The following is a 17,304-nucleotide window of genomic DNA, read 5'->3' on the forward strand; positions in this document are numbered from 1 at the left end:
TATTTGTTCCTCCACGGATTGAGTTGATCTCCAAGTCAAGCTGTTTCGAGTACACCTTTCATAGATGTTTTTATTTTAAAAACTTTATAAATAATTTAGTACATAAATGTTGAAAATTTTGCGTAGCATATGTATGTATGTGCATACATATCTAGTATCGATTTTCACAACAGCAATTCTTAATAAGAGCATGTTCATAGCAGGACTTCGCGTACAAAAGTGAGCAGTTATAGATTGCGCATTGAGTGGGATGCAACTGATGTCCTGCGGATAAAATATATTTAAATGGTTTGTGCTTTGCCACAAAATATAGACACTCACCTGGAATAATACAACAACAAGCATCATGTTCCACCTTGCTCGAGCAGTAGGAGTAGACGGAAGAGTCACACAGTGGACAGTTCAGAAATATCCCGATACCAGGATATCCTAAATTTAATTGCAGTCCAGTCGGTCCTAGGCCTTCAATACCCATTGTGTGACCCCAATATTCACGTACTGAAAAGGTGTTGTTCAAAGTGTTAGAGGATTGAAATAATATGAATAAACAGTAATAGTATGATATAAATGTATTATATAGTAGGATACAAATATATTATATTATATATATAAATAATAATGTTAAGTGAATAACTTTTTAACATTTTACTATGAATTTATAATCTCAAGCTGTTTATACACACATTATACAGTAGAATTCGGTTATAACGACGCATAGTTGGACCTTTGCTCATTTTGTGTTACATAAATCATAGCTTTGGAACCAAACAATATATTTAAACAAGTAAGAAAGCTCTAGTCGAGACTGTTCGAGTACGAGATCCCCTGAATCCTTCGAGCAATAGATATTTCAATCATTTTTCGCTTCTTTCTGCTTACACAAGACACACGCATACACACACAAACACACACCTGCGTACACACACACGCAGACACACACATATACAGACACATACACACATACACACACACACAAACACGCATGGGCTGCAGTGTGCGCTTACTAAGATAACTCAATTGTTTAATAACTTTCAGATTATGATTATAGCATGGTTATGCAAGTATTTGCCAAAGCACAAGCCCTAGTATTTGAAATACGCCTTTCACAGATGTGTTGGTGAGGCGGTGAATTAGAGGTGGGGATTATATTTTGACAAAACCCGAAATTGTATAAAATGCATATAAGTATACATAAAAAATTTGGAGAGTCTAGCTTTAACGATGTAGCAGATATAAATTTATTACTGGTTTTCGACAATGTTTTTAATCGATAACAAAATAACGGGGCATGCTATCAATATTTAAAGCTAAACTCGGTATGCGCGTGCTATACACGGACCTAGGAAAAAAATTTCAAGTCTCTAGCTCTAGCTCTAGCCACGCTCTTCCGGCAGAGGTCCAACTGTGCGACGGTCTCTTGAACGGTAGGTTGACCCGGAGAACTCTATAACCGTATATGATTGCTCATATATTTACACACATATGTATGTATGTTTGTCTGGGGACCAGAATTTTCGTCGCAATAACCGTACAGACACTTTAAGCAGAGTCGTAATGACCGGATTCTACTGTATAATGTATTATATGTATATAATATATAAATATATATATATACATATATTGTATTTTTCATTTACACATTTACACACCCGTTTTTTGTGTAGCTAATGCTGAATAGTTAAACCAAAATACAACTACGCACAACACGAAAAAACGCGACATGTTTACTCTTCGAAGCCGTACCATTGTTTTGTTTGGTTGGTAGATGATGATTTTGCAGCTGCTATTGCCGGTTTGCGTATATCGACTGCATTAACTTACATTTTTGTGCTGGTCTCCATCCAAAGACTTTCGCTCTCAAGGGATTGTTATAAATTTATGTATACTGCCGCATTGGACGTTGCACTATGGGCAAAAATACCGATAGTGCGGCATTAACTGTAAATTTAAAGATAGAGCCTTGAAATTTTGCGCACACGTTAGTAATATTAATACAAAATTTCGGATTTTTTTTTATTTGGGCCACGCCCTCACCCTTGTCCCATTAGCATTTTAGTTGGCAGATTTCTGAGTAGGGAGGATAAATGTCACATCCATGTTTTTTATTTAATGCTTTTATGTTGAGATATTGTTGCTTAGATAGCCCGTTTCCAATTAAAAACGCTAATGCCACCTTCAGCAGTTATGGGTACTGAGCCATTCAATGATAGCTTATTTTCCATATCCCATAAATTGTCACTGCTCATAGTTTTTTGGTTATTGGTTTCTTTTGATTTCTTTGATGAAAGCAAATCAGCATGTAGTGAGTTTTGAATTATTGCTCTCTGAGGCAAGTTCAGAAGCTAACTTCCTTTTTAATCGGCTTAAGGTCTTCCGGCCCCCATATTCATATTGTTGCCGTGGCAGTGTATCGTAAGCTTAACACTACATAATAGCCAAGGCGTATTTTTTGCTTAAATCAATTCAGATTACGATTACATTTGCGCAAATTATATTTAATAAAATATCTAAAAGTGTAGACTTTTTGCATAATAATGTCCAGTTGTACATAAGATATATTTTCGCTGTTTACATTTTCCGAAATAAAATTTCTGACAGCGCTTTCTTGCCTATTGTTGTATATTCCAAATCACGTATGTATTTGCAACATACGATATTTGGCCAAATGGAGCAAAAAGGAGCAAAAACCCTTAATAGCATTTGATTAAGGAACGTTTAGTGAATACCTAGCCACTTAAATATTTCACAACATTATAAGTTATCTTCCACGAAAGACACAAATATTTTTTAGGTTACGGCTGAAAATTCATTTAGCAACACATTGGAGTATTTCACACTAAATCACTAGGCACAGTAAATCTTTTGAAACATATTATTTAGCATACCTTTGGACAAACTTTCGGTAATTCAACTTTTTCGTAAATATTAATTGCAATGGTATTTTTTTACGCCGAAAGGTGGGAATTATTTCTCACACTTTTTGCAATTCACAATGCAATCCTGAATCAGCTGACTTCGACAAAGCTGAAAACATTACCGGGAGTCCCCAAAATTTTATAAAAATAGTTTTGACGTTAATTAGAATCTCCTTAATAGGATAAAACAAAAAAAAAAATTGCGGATTTGAGACAACCAAAATTTAGGTTTATGCCGAACTATCGATATTTTTGCCCATAGTGCGTTGTATAAAAACTGATGGCTCTAAATTAACTAGTAAAAGGTACTGTAGTCGACTCGAAAATACTCTGAAATGGGGAAAGAGGTTATATATCTCTTATACATATATATATACATATGTATGTACATATGTACAAATGCAGGTACATATGCACATGCAACAGCTCTGTTTACTGCGCAGCTTACGCATCGACTACGCTTGCCCTGCGATTTGGGCTATGTAATGGAGATTTAATTGGGCTATGTAATGGATATTTAATTGCTGAATAACTATTCTTGTACAACTTTCTTGTATTTCAAATATTCTTTTTTCAAATTCGTAGGAAAAGGGAACTGTATCCACAATTTAAAAATGTGTTCAATACACACCCTACATAGTAGGGCAATAATCAATGATCTGATTTCCTTTTGAGCCACATTTCGAATATACAAATTTGAAAAGAAAGAAGTAAGAAGGCTCTAGCCGAGACTGGTTCAGGTTATAACAAAAAAAATTCTTTCAAGTGCAAAGGACTTGGGCTACTAAGTGAGTAGATAGCAGATGGATGCGTAAGCTTGTGTGCATGTGTGTATAAAAGAAGTTCATAATGTTTTAAATATCACCCCGGTATTTAGGGGATCTCCTAGTCGACCAGTTTCCACTAGAGCACTTTTACTAGTTTCTCTTTAATTTTGTCAAACAGGCTTTTCGATTGTGGTGATATTTCGAAAGCCACGGAATTTTTTTTGTATACCCTGAACCCATTGAAATCAGGAAATAATCAAGGTATAATGGTTTTGTGAAACGTATGTAACAGGCAGAAGGAATCATCGCAGACCCCATAAAGTATATATATTCTTGATCAGGATGACGAGCTGAATCGATATAGCCCTGTACGTCTGTCCGTCCGTCCGTGTGAGCAAACCGATCTCAGAAGATATAAGAGCTAGAAAGCTTAAATTTGGCATGCATACTCGTGTATACCATAGGCAGTACAAGTTTATCTCATTTTTTTTCGATAACTCATCCGATAACTTTTTTATCGAGAATAATCGAAAAATCGACTTGGTGTTTTCAGCCTAATTTTAACGCTTTTAGGCCTGGAGACTTCAACTTGCGTATATAAAGTTAATAAATACAAAGATTTTGTAATTTACAATTTAAGTACTAAGGACTTGTGCTTTGGAATGTACACACATTTTAGCCGTATGATTACGCTTTGAAAGTTTCATAAACATATTCCATCTACAAAAGAAACTATTCAACAATTAAATTCTCATAATATTGCTTACACTGCAGCGCAGCCCAAGCGCTGTCGCTGTTAACTGCGCAATGAGCAGAGCGCGTGATATACGTGCGTGTGGTTGCGTGTGTATGCATGTGTGCATAAAAGAAATTCAGAATAAGTAGAATATTAGCTTAGAGGGTCCAGGGTATCTCCTAGTCGAGCAGGTTCGAATGGAGCCTTCTTACTTGTTATACCCTGAACCCATTTTCAATGGGAAATCAGGGTATAATGGTTTTGTCAAACGTATGTAACAGGCAGAAGGAGACGTGGCAGACCCCATAAAGTATATATATTCTTGATCAGGGTGACGAGCTGAGTCGATTTGGCCTGTCCGTCTGTCAGTCCGTCCGTCTGTCAGTATGTTTGAACGCGTCCATTTCAGAAGATACAAAAGCTAGAGACCTCTATTTTCTTGTAAAATTTCCGTGTATACCACGCGGATATTGAGTTAAGCTTTAAAAATCGATAACTCCTCCCGATATTTTTATCGATAAAAACCCTTATCGAAAATCAGTTATAAAATGATGTCTCCTACAACCTTAAAGCTAAAGTCTCCAATGTAGATTTATATGCAATTTATACAATTTCGGCTTTTGTTAAAATTTACCCTATATCCACCGTCACACCCACATATTTATAAAAGGCGTATTTCAAATACTAGAGACTTGGGCTTTGGCAAATGCAATCATATTCATGTTATAATCCTAATTTAAAAGTTTCATGAAGATCGTATGTCCACAAGAAAAGTTATTAAACAAGTAAGAAAACTCTAGTCGAGAGTGCTCGACTAGATACTACCCTGAACCAAACTAGTAAAAATGCCCATTTAGTATGGCTAAAATTTCAATTTCGATGTATTTAAAAATATAAAAATATTTTAAACAATTAAGAAAATTTCCATCAGTTGCGCACTCGGGATTCGAACTCGAGACTTCTCGTTCGAGCGTCACGAAGCTACTCCCCATACCACCACACCTTTCAAAGTTCCGTTGGCAAAACTGAAATAGATTCACTGCTGCAGCGCCATCTAGCAAAACTAATCCAAACTAACTGCTGATGTGATTCTAAAAATCTGCTAGAATAACCAAACTAATAAAAACGCACATTTAGTATGGTTAAAATTTCAATTTCGGTGTATTTAAAAATATAAATTAAGTAGAATAGGACTCATTTAATGAAATATATGTATAAATATTTTGAAACAATTAAAAGAATTAACATCAGTTGCGCCGCTCGAGGTTCGAACCCGCGACTTCTCGATCGAGCGCCACGCCGCTACTCACTACACCACCTCACTTTTGGAAGCTGCGCTGGCAAAACTGAAATAGATTCACTGCTGCAGCGCCACCTAGCAAAACTAAACCAAACTAACAGCTGATGTGATTCTAAGAATGTTCTAGAAGAAGTTTGAATGTACATATGTGTGCAAACGTATACGAAATTGTTGTTGCTGCGCATGTGCGTTTGTTAACTGGCCAAATATTTTATTATTTTTTAACTCAACGGAATTTAATGAAACTTTCAGCATATGATCCACATATTATACTGAATATTTGACAAATTTAAAAAAATTAAAAATCATTTACAATTATCAATACTGGCATCTGACTTGAACTTGAATGTTTTTATTCGATAAAAACATAACGGGATGATTTATCGAATTTTAAAAGCAAAGTAGACATCCGCGCGGTATATACGGTCATTTAAAAAAAAAATTCAAGTCTCTAGCTCTTATATCTTCGGAAATCGACGCGTTCAAACATACGGACAGGCAGACAAACGGGCAGGGTCATATCAACTCAGCTCGTCGCCCTGATCAAGAATATATATACTTTGTGTTGTCTTTGTGTTGTGTTTCTCATAGTAAGCGCACACTAAAGCCCATGCGTGTTTAGGCGTGGGTGCTTGTGTGCGTGTGTGATATATATATATATATATATATATATATATATATATATATATATATGTGTGTGTGTGTGTATGCGTGTGTGTGTGCGTGTGTCTTGTGTAAGTAGACAGACGCGAAAAATGGATGAAATAGCTATTGCTCGATGGGTTCAGGGCATCTTGTAGCGAGCAGTCTCGACTAGAGCTATCTTACTTGTTTTGTTATAGATGTATGTATTTATACATACATATGTATACAGTGGCTCACCGCTTATTTCGTGCAGCGTTATAATACAATTTTATAGCCGTATTTCCGCCAAACCAGTAAAGATATCCAAAAAAATTTAAATGAGGTCTTATTTATCAGTCATTCATTATGTATTAACGAACTTCATTATTATTCTGTTCTAACAAATAACATTTAAAACTAAAGAAAACTTAAATAACTGCCTTTTTCCACGTCACAGCTTATTTCGTGCACTTCACTTTCAATGACTTTATGTCCCAAAAATTCTTAGATTAGGATTTTGTTTACCTCTTTTTTGTTTAATCACCTCTTTTACCGCTGCACAAAATAAGCTGTGAGCGGCCACTGACCAGAGAACACATTGACTAGACATGTAGAATAAATTTTTCTACAGCAGAAAACGTTAAGTTGGTTGACCACTATACTTCGTATTTGCTCGGCTCGGTCGTTGGAGGTTCGAGCAGTGAAAGAATATCAAACGAAATGGTCCCATTCTTATATGAAGCACAGCTATGCGCTATTTGTCCTACTCTCTCTCTCTCCCTATCTCTCTCTCTCTATGGTCTCTCAAATCACCGAACTCAGCAGCGCACAAAATTTGAAATTGTTCGCGACGATCCCAGCTCTTTTCTTTTGAGTAAAGGATATACCTAAATCATAAAAGCGTTTGTAAGGCTCATGCAAACAAAATGAAGCGCTTCGATGGATATTCGTGGGAAGGGTATGAAAGCGTTGATGCACATAAACAATATGATATGTTTATAAATGCATATATCGATCAAATACAGTAATCTATATATATAAAAGAGAGTTGTGTAAAAGTGTCTTAGCACTTATAACTCGAGATCTGCTGGACCAATTTTCATGGTTTTTGATTTTGTTGGATTTGTCTCCGCACGAGGCGGATCAGTAGATCTTTAAAATACTGAAAAAATTTGACGAATACTTGAAAAACGCGGTTTTTTCCCTAAAGATTCAAATTTCCATTTATACTCAGTAGCCTTGACAACAGTGACAGTTTCGGTCCTGTATAGAAGTAAATAAACAAATGTAGTCAGTCAGTCTACGGCACAGCCTCGAGCAGACCTGACTATTCTCAAAAAAAAAAAAAAAAAAAAAGACTATTCAACAAAAAGAAAAAGACTATTCAACAAAAAAAAAAAAAAAAAAAAAAAAAAAAGACTTCAAAAAAAAATAAATAAATAAACAAAAAAAAAAAATTTTTTCCAAATCAAAAAGAAAAATATTTTAAATCAAAAATCTGCAAAAATTCAAAATTCAAAAAAAAAAAAGTTAATTATTAAAAAGTGTATTTTTGGCTTTTTATATTTTTGGATTTTTAAACTTTATAAATAATTGTGCGCGTGCGTACAAAAGCTAAATATCTCGAATGTTCAGGTATTTGTTTGTCTCAAACATAAATTTGTGTAAATTATTTATATTTATATTTCTCGATTGTTTTATATGGCTTTGTGCGAGGGCAGTATTACTATTAATAAAAATACCGCGTCCTAGAAGATCTAATCTTTCCCGGCGGACCCATAATGCAATTAGGCAACGGAATATCGCGAGTCAATTATCTGACGAAGATCGAGAAATCGCCCGAGAAAGGCTCCGCGTTAGTACCCAGCAAAGAAGGGCCTTAATTCGTTCTTCTCAAAGAGAGGCAGCCCGTGAAATGGCAATAAGAAATGGTTCAAGGTTTGATTTGAATCGAGAAGCGTTTCGATATGATTGCACCATTGACTATAGCTTGAATCGTTTAGTTTGCATTGGTCCAATGGACGTTGTTTGCCAGCATTGTGGCGCATTGAAGTTTGCTGGTGAAACGCCCGGTTTGTGCTGCCTTAGTGGTAAAGATCGAAGAGATGATCGTGGATACTAATAAGTTTAGTAAATGCTATGCTAACATTAAGGGGACATAGACATGTCATACTAACTCAAGATGTACTCATTATTGCCAAAACTACTGATGTAAGTCATGAAGGCTCATTTGAAAGTCACTCTACAACTGAAACCATACAAAATTGACAATCTAGTAAATCGCGAGACAATTATCATCCCATCTCATACATACATACACATATGTATGCAAATGTATGTGCTCACTCAAAGGCCAATCAACGGTAAATTTTGGGCATTACAATTTGCTCAGGCAGCAAAAATTACGCACACAGGCCACAAATAGTCAAACGTTTCCAGAGACTGCAAGTGTGTGTGTACTTGCCCGTCGCGAAATCATATTGTTTATGCGCATCAATGCTTTCATACCCTTCCCACGAATATCTATCGAAGCGCTACATTTTGTTTGCATGAACCTTACAAACGCTTTTATGATTTAGGTATATCCTTCACTCAAAAGGAAAGAGCTGGGATCGTCGCGAAAAAATTTCAAATTTTCGTTTGAGCGCTTACAGCGCACTGACTTCGTCGTGCAATATTTTCATTGCTCGAACCTCCAGCAACCGAGCCGAGCAAATACGAAGTATAGTGGTCGACCAACTTAACATTTTCTGCTGTAGAAAAATTTGTTCTACATGTCTAGTCTATGTGTTCTCTGGTCAGTGGAGCCACTGTATATACATGTGTGTACACATGTAGCAGACAAAACGAGGGGTGGCATAGAGTATGCATATGTACATATACATACATATGTATATACATACATACAGAATTTCGATTTTTGACAAAATACACCCTAGAAACTAGAGTTGTCAAATATGTACATATGTACATACATACATACATGCGTATGTACTACATGCGTACATATGTATGTTTGTTTGTATGTACCTACATACCAGGGATGCCAACCCTCCGTCTTTTTACGTAGATCTCCGTATTTTAAAGGAGATCTACGTGTCTACGTGTAATGAGACTAAAACTACGTACTTTTAAAAAATATTGTAAAATACCCTAAAAACTAAAATTTTTGAGTAATATCAATATATTGTGTATTAAATAAAAAATAAAATATGATTTATATTGGGTTAGCAGCACTAAAATATGCGAAACCCTTTTTAAATGGGTTAGCAGCGCTAAATTGCAAAAAGATTGGCATGGCTTACTTTCAATTTTGTGCTTGAAATTGGAGGGAAAGAAACTAATGTGAATGTAAAAAAATGGATTTTTTAACAAGTGACACCGACGAAGAAGCAAACGTAACTCCGACAAAGAAAATGAAAGTGCACTACGATGTGAAGTACTCAGCAGCTTGGGAAAAAACGTATTCCTGGTTGACGAAAAGCAGTAAGGGTAATGTTTTTATACCCTGAACCCATTTTCAATGGGAAATCAGGGTATAATGGTTTTGTTGAAATGTATGTAACAGGGAGAAGGAGGCGTGGCAGACCCCACAAAGTATATATATTCTTGATCAGGGTGACGAGCTGAGTTGATTTGGCCCTGTCCGTCTGTCTGTCCGTCTGTCCGTCTGTCCGTCTGTCCGTATGTATGAACGCGTCGATTTCAGAAGATATAAGAGCTAGAGACTTCAAATTTTTTTTAAAATGTCCGTAATTACAGCGCGCATATCAAGTTTATCATTAAAAATCGATAACTCATCTCGATCCTTTTTTATCGATAAAAAACCTTATCGAAACCCAGTTATAAAATTATATCTTCTACACCTTTATTGCTAGAGTCTCCAAATTTTTAATGTATGCTTACGTGCAATTTATACAATTTCGGTTTTTGTTAAAATTTACCCCCCACCTCTAAATTCACCCCCTCACCATCACTTTTGTAAAAAGCGTATTTCAAATACTAGAGACTTGTGCTTTGGCAATTACATGCATATTCATGTTATAATCATAATCTGAAAGTTTCATGAAGATCGTACGTCCACAAAAAAGTTATTAAACAATTAAGTTCTCATAGTAAGCGCACACTGCAGCCCATGCGTGTTTATGCGTGGTTGCTTGTGTGTGTATGTGTTTGTGTATGTGTGTGTGTATGTGTGTGTGTATGCGTTTGTGTATGTATGCGTGTGTGTGTGTATGTGTGTCTGTATGCGTGTGTGTGTGTGTATGTGTGTCTGTATGCGTGTGTGTGTGTATGTGTGTCTGTATGCGTGTGTGTGTATGTATGCCTGTGTGTGCGTACGTGCGTGTGTGTGTGTGTGTGTGCGTGTTTCTTGTGTAAGCTGAAAGTCGCGAAAAAGTATTGAAATATCTATTGCTCCAAGGGTTCAGGGGATCTCGTAGTCGAGCAGTCTCGACTAGAGCTTTCTTACTTGTTATACCCTGAACCCATTTTCAATGGGAAATCAGGGTATAATGGTTTTGTTGAAATGTATGTAACAGGGAGAAGGAGGCGTGGCAGACCCCACAAAGTATATATATTCTTGATCAGGGTGACGAGCTGAGTTGATTTGGCCCTGTCCGTCTGTCTGTCCGTCTGTCCGTCTGTCCGTCTGTCCGTATGTATGAACGCGTCGATTTCAGAAGATATAAGAGCTAGAGACTTCAAATTTTTTTAAAATGTCCGTAATTACAGCGCGCATATCAAGTTTATCATTAAAAATCGATAACTCATCCCGATCTTTTTTATCGATAAAAAACCTTATCGAAACCCAGTTATAAAATTATATCTTCTACACCTTTATTGCTAGAGTCTCCAAATTTTTAATGTATGCTTATATGCAATTTATACAATTTCGGTTTTTGTTAAAATTTACCCCCCACCTCTAAATTCACCCCCTCACCCTCACTTTTGTAAAAAGCGTATTTCAAATACTAGAGACTTGTGCTTTGGCAAGTACATGCATATTCATGTTATAATCATAATCTAAAAGTTTCATGAAGATCGTACGTCCATAAAAAAAGTTATTAAACAATTAAGTTCTCATAGTAAGCGCACACTGCAGCCCATGCGTGTTTATGCGTGGTTGCTTGTATGTGTATGTGTGTGTGTGTATGCGTTTGTGTCTGTATGCGTGTGTGTGTGTATGTGTGTCTATATGCGTGTGTGTGTATGTTTACCTGTGTGTGCGTACGTGTGTGTGTGTGTGTGTGTGCGTGTTTCTTGTGTAAGCTGAAAGTCGCGAAAAAGTATTGAAATATCTATTGCTCCAAGGGTTCAGGGGATCTCGTAGTCGAGCAGTCTCGACTAGAGCTTTCTTACTTGTTTTTTATTGCAAATCTTGCAAAGCGGACCTCAAATGCTCTTCAGGCAAGAGGGATTTAGAGAAGCATGAAGCTTCTGTTAAGCATAAGAAAAATTTGAGAAGTATGTATAGTGTTGCATTTTATAATTGTCAAGTTTGTGTCGTGTGTCCACGTGCCTTTTGTGCTCTTTTTATACGTTTGTAGTTCGATTTTCTTTAACAAATTGTTTTGTGAAAAATTTACTAAACAGTGTTTTTTGTTGCTTTTTATATGTTATTTTAATCAGTTTTACTGTTATTATTTTACTCTTAGGCATCGATCAACCAACAATATTATCTTTATTGCCTGAGGCGTCAACGTCTTATAAAAATATGGTTAAATGTGCTGAAATTAAGATGGCATTCTTTTTGGCGAAAAACAATCTTCCCTTTAGTTTGGCGGAAGATTTAAGCAGTGTCATACAATCTGTTGCTAGTGATTCAAAAATCGTAGGTTCATTAAAATTTGGACGGACAAAGGCTCAAGCTATAATAACATCGGTAACTGGACAATTGGCAGAGGACGAGTTAATAGAACGTTTAAAATCGAATAAGTTTTCGCTTATTGTCGATGAAAGTACAGACAGATCTACAACGAAACATTTTGCTCTTATTGCAAGAACTGCAGTGGCATTTAAAGTACAAGATAGCTTTTTGGGTCTTATTGCAGTCACTGACAGCTCTGCCACGGCATTGCATAATGAATGCAAGAAATTTTTTGAAGAAAGGCACATATGATATGAGCAGAACATGATAGGATTCGCTGCGCATGGATGCAATGCAATGTTTGGCCAAAACCATTCTCTTTCGCAACTGCTGAAGAAGGATATTCCTAATTTGTTTTTGATTAAATGTATATGTCATTCATTTCACCTCTGCGCGTCTTATGCTTGCAAAAAATTGCCAAAAAAAAGTGGAAGAATTTGCAAGAGATGTATATAACTTTATATCAAAAAGCCCAAAACGTATCGGAGACTATAAGGAGTTTTAGTCTTTCGTTAATGTGAAACCACACAAACTTTTACATATTGGACAATCAAGGTGGCTATCTCTGCTTCAAGTAGTTGAAAGGCTGTTAGAACAACTTCCTGCGTTAAAACTGTATTTTCAAGGAGCTGTATTGAATGACCAGTTAAAATATGCAGAGCCGATTCTCCAAATGTGTTTAGATTCGACGACAGAACTGTATTTGGAGTTTCTGAAATTTGTGCTACCGTATTTCAACAATTTAAACAAGGAAATGCAGTCAGAAAGTCCAAAATTGTATTTGCTTTACGAAAATGTTCTTGCAGTTTACAAGACAATAGTTGAGTGCTTTCTAAAATCTGATTTTTTATTATTACCTGATGAAGAATTAATAAAAATTGATTTCGCTAACGAAGATAACCACTTGCCCTTAAAAAATATGTATTTCGGAGGAAACTTTGCGGCTTTGTTGACAAAAAAAACATAACCTGGAACGAGATGAAATCATCGAGATTCAAAACTCTTGCCTTCAATTTTATATTGAAAGTTTAAGGCAACTACAAAATCGGTTTTCCTTTGAGGATGAGGAGCTACAGAAAATGAAAAGCTTACACTTTTTTAATCCAGCGACAATACTCAACAATAGTTTGAAAGCAAAGCTACCATCTATTGCACATTTAGGGCAAATGTTTCCAGGTACGTTTTTTATTGAATTATTAACAGAATTTTCAATTAGTTCTTATTATTTACAGGATTGTGTTCGCAAGATATGACGGAGCTAGACCGCGAATGGCGGCTTCTCCGGAACATGAAATTTCCCTTCAAAGAGGAGGAAGCGGTACCGCCCGAAGACTTTTGGCGTTATGTTTCAAACGTAAAAAATGGAAATTCAACCCAGACGGAGCTAACCCAAAATTTGCTTGTTTTGCCACATAGCAGTGCTAATGTTGAGCGTTTATTTTCAGAAATTAATTTAATTAAGACAAATAATAGAAACAAATTAGACACGGAGACTTTAAAAGGATTGCTTCACACCAAAAGTGGATTAAAGGAAAACTTAGAGCCTTCTGACAAGCACTTTAAATATTTTAATCAAAATATGTACAAATTTTTGTAAGCCATGTAAATAAATTAAAATGTATAATTTGAATATTGTTAAGTTTAAAAAACAGTACGTAGATCTCCGTATTTCAGTAAAGTTGTGCTACGGAAAAACACGTAGATTTTGGAGCCGGGCTACGTAATTCTCAAATTTTGACTTGGCATCCCTGCTACATACATATGTATATAATTTTCTCAAATTGACGTGAAAGTAAGGCGATACTTACATACATATGTATGTACATACATGTACATACATATGTATGCCAATTGAGACTAATCGATGGTTTTTGGAACAGTGAGCATAATAAATTACAAAGCAGTTTGCTCAAGACAAAAGATGAAATCAGAAGCGGATACAAACTCATCGATACATCGTCAGCGACAGTCACAAAGAAAACACATACCTACATACTTGCATACATATGTATGTATGTATGTATGTATATCAAGTGTTGAAGAAACGATGACCAGAAAATGAAAGACCGAAAGAAGAAAGTGAGTTGCGCAATAATTACGTCATCACATTAAATGCGTCGACGGTCGTAGCGTAAACATCACTAAAATAGCAGGTATGTACATATGTACATATGTGTGTATGTATGTATTGGGGAACTGAAAAAACGCAAGTGCGACCACAGAGTTTTGGGGTTGGACCCGCATACGTACATATGTACATATGTATGTAAGTATGTACATACAGTGGCTCACACCTTATTTCGTGCAGCAGCATAGTAAAACTTTGAAACCGTATTCCCGTTAAACCAGTAAAGATATCCCAAAAATTGAAATGAGGTCTTATTTATTGGATATTCATTATGTATTGACGCACTTAATTATGTTTCTATTATAATTACATAATAAAATTTAAAACTAAAGAAAACTAAAAAACCTGGCCTTTTACATGTCACAGCTTATTTCGTGCATTTCACTTTCAATGACTTTATTGTCAAAAAATTCATAAATTAGGATTTTTTTTTACCTTCTTTTGGTTTAATCACTTCTTTTAAGCGTGATTCCATCGAGTTAAATAATTTTCGGGTGACTTCTCTGGAGATTTTTGGCCATTCCTCCAATAGGGCCGTTTTGAGGTTATTTTGATTGGATATTTACCTCTACCGAATGGCCACGCCCAATTTGCCCACAAATTTTCTATAACGTTTAGGTATGACCACTGGGCTAGTGGATTGACCACATTTGAACAGCTCCAGATCAACCAGGACTGGACAATACCCGGTTTATGGTTTTGGTCATTAGCCTGATAAAATCGGGATGGCCATTCTAGCCCCGAATTCTCCTTTAAAAAGGATAGGTACATATTATTGTTCATATTACCATCAATGAAAACTAAGTATCCAACTCCCGAACCCGACTTGCAGGCCCAACCATGCAACAGCCACTTCCATAGCTCATATTTGGTTTTAGGTGCTGATCTTAGAGCTCAGTATTTGGTGGGCGACAGGCATATTGCTTCCAATCCGACCCATATATATGCTCAGGAGTCAAAATTTAATATATTTGCGTCGGATGGGTTCCAATATGATTGCCCCTAAGCAAATACCGAGCTCCAAGATCAGCACCTAAAACCAAATATGAGCTATGGCAGTGGCTGTTGCATGGTTGGGCCTGCAAGTCGGGTTCGGGCGTTGGATACGTAGTTTTCATTGATGGTAATATGAAAAATAATATGTACCTATCCTTTTTAAAGGAGAATTTGCTTCAAAATGCCGAAAAACTGGGTCTAGAAGGGCGATCCCGATTGCATCAGGCAAATTACCAAAAACATAAACCGGGTATTGACAAGTCCTGGTTGATCTGGAACAGTCCAAATGTGGTCAATCCACTGGCCCAGAGGTCATACCTAAACGTTATAGAAAATTTGTGGACAAAATTGAGCGTGGCCATTCGGAAATGGTCAATATACAATAAAATTGACGTCAAAACGGCCCTATTGGGGGAATGGCCAAAAATTCCCAGCGAAATCACCCGAAAATTGTTAAACTCGTTGGAATCACGATTAAAAGAGGTGATTAAACCAAAAGAAGGTAAAAAAAAAAAATCCTAATTTAAGAATTTTTTGACAATAAAGTCATTGAAAGTGAAATGCACAAAATAAGCTGTGACATGGAAAAGACCAGTTATTTTAGTTTTCTTTAGTTTTAAATGTTTTTTGTTAGAAAAAAAAAAATAATGAAGTGCGTCAATATATAATGAATATCCAATAAATAGGGCCTCATTTAAATTTTTTTAGATATCTTCACTGGTTTAGCGGGAATACGGTTTCAAAGTTTTACTATGCTGCTGCACGAAATAAGGTGTGAGCCACTGTACATAACAACAGCCAAAACAAACTAAAATGTGGGCGCGGCCTACACGCAGCAGCCGCCGACGAAAGCGAAGCAAACGTCTTAACAAACTCACAATATTGGAATGCAATTTCACTTCTTTAAATATTTTCTCAATAATTGTGTTTTTTCTCCACGTTACATAGCAACACATCTTCATATTTATGTACATATGTATGTATATACATATATGTATGTGCATACTGTACAAACATACAAGAACTAGATTTTGGACCGCCAACTAGTGTTATGCAGTGGGTCGTCTCACCACTATGTATGTTGTATGTATGTATGTACATATCATTTGGTTCAAAGTCTAGATTTTTTGTTAGTTTATATATATATATATATATATATATGTACATACATATGTATCTTAATAGGTACCTTGGTTAATCTTGAAATGCTTTTAAATATTTATCTATACACACATACATATTTACATATGTATGTATGTACATACATATTCATATAAACTATTTAAAATCACATAAATAGTGTTTCTATAGAGTACATACATATACATACATATATGTATGTATGTGCATTCACATACATATATAAAATCTGTGTGAAAATATTGCAAAACTGGTCGTGTAGAAGAGACTGCTTTTTCTCTTTTTCGTTCCTCTTTCCAACTGGCTTTAACGTTGATGGCTGTCCCTTTGACGAGCCTCTGGTGGCGACTGTGACGTCGTCATATCGACTTTGTTTATTATACTCGTTTACCAAAGTGAGATGGGTATATTGGATTTGTGTCCATCATGCTGTCCGCCCGGGTGTCCGTATGAACGAAATTTATTTCGATGCTGAACTTTTGCACGTAAGCTAATGCTACGATTCTATAAAGATCGATGCAAATAATATGTCTACGCCCGTAGAGATATGTATGAAATTTGGTACATACATATGTATGTATATTCGGGTTGACCACCCAAGACCAAAATGCTATTGCGGATTTATCTACGCCCCCCGGCGTGGCGAACCACACAAGTTTATACATATGTACATACATATGTATGTATCTCCTACAGGAGAAACACTGGAAACAAATATGGATTTTGAGAGTGGCATAAAAATACACTAATTTTCATTTTGGATCGTAATGAAATGTTACACTTTATTTTCTTCATAATTAGATCATTAATTAGCATCATTAAATATATA

General features: G+C 35.9%; 1 protein-coding gene and 1 long non-coding RNA gene across 2 annotated transcripts; one reads left to right on the forward strand and one right to left on the reverse strand.

The window, feature by feature from the left end:
• Window positions 1–40: 40 nt before the first annotated feature.
• LOC6585865 lies at window positions 41–16,915 on the reverse strand. Its single transcript, XM_044009329.1, has 3 exons — window positions 16,867–16,915; window positions 322–498; window positions 41–264 (listed from the first exon to the last, which is right to left on the reverse strand). Exons 1-3 carry the CDS (start codon window positions 16,901–16,903, stop codon window positions 152–154), a joined length of 327 nt encoding a protein of 108 aa, XP_043865264.1. The 5' UTR covers window positions 16,904–16,915; the 3' UTR covers window positions 41–151.
• Window positions 9,353–14,683, forward strand: LOC116804809. Its single transcript, XR_006357408.1, has 3 exons — window positions 9,353–9,834; window positions 12,000–13,387; window positions 13,444–14,683. It is a non-coding gene; the product is annotated as an uncharacterized LOC116804809 (long non-coding RNA).
• Window positions 16,916–17,304: the final 389 nt, after the last annotated feature.

Source organism: Drosophila mojavensis, unplaced genomic scaffold (assembly GCF_018153725.1).
Source record: "Drosophila mojavensis isolate 15081-1352.22 unplaced genomic scaffold, ASM1815372v1 contig_72, whole genome shotgun sequence".
Taxonomy (NCBI): domain Eukaryota; kingdom Metazoa; phylum Arthropoda; class Insecta; order Diptera; family Drosophilidae; genus Drosophila; species Drosophila mojavensis.